Below are 3,100 nucleotides of genomic sequence, written 5' to 3'. Positions count from 1 at the left end.
TATCTATCTATCTATCTATCTGTTCATCTGTCTGTCTGTCTGTCTGTCTATCTATCTATCTATCTGTTCATCTGTCTGTCTGTCTGTCTGTCTGTCTGTCTGTCTGCCTGCCTGTCTATCTGTCTATCCATCCTTCGTATCCCCAACATCATCATCATTCTGCATCCTTTTATTGTTATAATCCTCACACGTGTTTCAGTAATGATGGGACGATGAGTTCCTTCTGCCTCCTGATCATGTTGTTCGTCCTGCAGATGGAGGAGCTACGGCCGCGAAGGCCAGCGAATGGGACGGAGAGCCAGAAGCCATGATGACGACCGTATCTTTCGAGTATAGAGAGGAGCCCGAGACTGAAGACATGCTGATGAGCAGCAACAACACGAGCGTCATAGAGGAACCCGGCGGGTTCACAGGTGCACAGCCCAACATCAACACGATAACGTCGCCTGAGAGCGCTTGTGTTTGCAAATGTGACCTTTGACCTCTGCACAGGGAAACCTGAGCGATCAGGTGAGCGGAAGCTGAGAGAATATCAGAAGGAGCTGACCGCCGCTGCCGTCAAGAGCCAGAACACCATCATCTGCGCTCCGACAGGTGCCTTAAATCAACATTTGCCCCATGTATTTTCTAAATGCATGTTATTGATATTATTGTAATTAATTAATCCATAAATATCTTATTTTTAATTTAGTTTTCCCCCTAATACTTAATCAAAAATTCATAACCAGAGCTTTTTTGAAAACTATTTTTGTTGCTATTTTATTGTTTTCCCCAAAAATTCTAATTAAAAACAACTACTATTTTCTTTGTTTTTATTATAGAAAGTGTGTGTGTTACAGCTGTGAATGTTTTTTATACAGTGAATCAATTTGAAATTTGCTAAATCAGAATGATTTGATTCAATCCAATTTACGGTGAGATTTAATTTGATTTCAATGAATGATTCGTTTCTGTATTTTTCAAGTGCATTCATAGGATTATGTGAATGCTTCTCCTATGACTAAGAAAAAGATAAAGACAAACTACTAAAGATTATTTTTATAATTTTGTAATTTGTGCATTTAGGTAATTTAATGTTTAGTGTTAATTTTAAAATATTGAATCATACTTTACAGAATCACGGTTTATTAAATGTTTAGCATTACAAATAGACTCTTGACCAAAACAAATTAATCACAATTTAAAAAAGCCATGTTTCAAGATCGACACGTGCATCAATAGGATTTGTAATCGATGCATGTGAAAACGAGTAATTTGTTACACCTCTATGTAAAATATTTTAAAAATCCAATCAACAACCGATGGATAAAACCATTAATGTATTTGTCCATTTATTGTCTTTTACAGTAATCTGTTACACTCAGATGTGCATCACAGTATGGAAGTAATTTTCAGTCTAAGAATCCGGTTATGATTTTTTGATTAAGAATAAAGAAAAAAAAATTAAGTAAAAAATGACACATGCATGGATGAAAAAAGCTCCTCATGACTTGTTTTGCCTTTCTAACTGTCCTGTCCACTCAACTTTCCCTCAGGATGTGGAAAAACTATTGTGGCCTTGGCCATCAGTGACTATCACCTGAAGCAGTTTCCCGAAAGAGCAAAGATCGTGTTTTTGGCAACCAAGGTCGATGTCTATGAACAGCAGTACAAACTTTTCAAGGAGCACTTTTTCAGCAAGGATCCCAACATCAGGCACGATCCCTCACACTCACACACACACACACACACACACACACTCACGCACACTCTCACACACACACGCACGCACACTCACACACACACACACACACACACATACATACAAAAATATGAAGCTGCAAATCAGCATATTATACTGATTTCTGAAAATCATGTGACACTGAAGACTGGAGTAATGATGCTGAAAATACAGCTTTGATCGCAGAAATAAATTACAGTTTAACAGATATTCACACAGAAAACTGCTGTTTGAAATTATAATAATATTTCAGAATTTTTACAGTATTGATCTAATAAATACAGCCTTGGTGAGCAGAAGAGACTCGTTCAGAAACATTAAACCATTAGAATTATTCCAGATGACGGTCCTCCTGTCTGAAGTGCGTGTGTTGTGATCTGCAGGGTGACGGGGATGTGCGGTGATATGGATTATCTGTCCGTGCGCTGGCTCATAGAGAATCATGATATCGTGGTGATGACGGCTCAGATCCTGGTGAACGCGCTGCAGAGCTCTGAGGTGCCGTCTCTGGAGATCCTGTCGCTCATCCTGTTCGACGAGTGTCACAACACGACCGGAAAACACCCCTACAACAACATCATGACCCGCTACCTGGACACCAAGCTCAACAGCAGCACACACTCACTGCCACAGGTGCAGAGCACACCAATGTACTCTATATTCTATTCTATTCTGTTCTGTTCTTTTCTGTTTTCCATCCAACCAACTGCTTATCCTATATAGGGTCACACAGATGCTGTTAAAATAACACCCTGGATAGATTCTAATTTTTAAAATTATTTTATTTTATTTTATTATTTATTTTATTTTATGTAGGGTCACAGAGATGCTGGAAAACTAACACCCTGAATAGATGGCCAGTTCATCGCAGTCTATTCAGCCCTATCTTATCCAATCCTTTTTTTTTTTCACCCAATATTATCCAATCCTGTTTTGTTTTATTTTTAAAAATGTATTATTTTATTTTATTTTATTTTATTATAACACCCAGTATATTGTCTTATCCAATCCTGTTTTGTTCTATTTTTAGAATTATTTTACTTTTTTATTTTATTTTATTTTATTTTATTTTATTTTATTTTAACGCCCAGTATATTGTCTTATCCACTCCTGTTTTGTTCTATTTTTAGAATTATTTTACTTTTTTATTTAATTTTATCATCTTTACTTTACTTTACTTTACTTTACTTTATTTTATTTTATTTTTATTTTAAATTTTTCCAATCCTGTTTTGTTCTATTTTTTTAAATTAATTATTTTATATAATTTTATTATAACGCCCAGTATATTGTCTTATCCAATCCTGTTTTGTTCTATTTTTAGAATTATTTTACTTTTTTATTTTATTTTATTTTATTTTATTTTATTTTATTTTAACGC

The 3,100-nt window shown here is 35.3% G+C and overlaps 1 protein-coding gene across 1 annotated transcript in view; it reads left to right on the top strand.

The window, feature by feature from the left end:
- rigi (RNA sensor RIG-I) overlaps window positions 1-3,100 on the top strand; it is a 27,396-nt gene that overhangs the window by 5,995 nt on the left and 18,301 nt on the right. Inside the window, exons 5-8 of the mRNA XM_016549626.1 lie at window positions 255-413; window positions 493-594; window positions 1,536-1,695; window positions 2,104-2,353. Coding sequence (XP_016405112.1) covers window positions 255-413; window positions 493-594; window positions 1,536-1,695; window positions 2,104-2,353 — 671 coding nt within the window. The remainder of the gene's footprint in view (window positions 1-254; window positions 414-492; window positions 595-1,535; window positions 1,696-2,103; window positions 2,354-3,100) is intronic.

The sequence above is a fragment of the Sinocyclocheilus rhinocerous genome, unplaced genomic scaffold, assembly GCF_001515625.1.
Source record: "Sinocyclocheilus rhinocerous isolate Xijiao unplaced genomic scaffold, SAMN03320098_v1.1 scaffold404, whole genome shotgun sequence".
NCBI classification, from domain to species: Eukaryota; Metazoa; Chordata; class Actinopteri; order Cypriniformes; family Cyprinidae; genus Sinocyclocheilus; species Sinocyclocheilus rhinocerous.
This window is presented reverse-complemented; position numbering and strand designations above follow the sequence as displayed.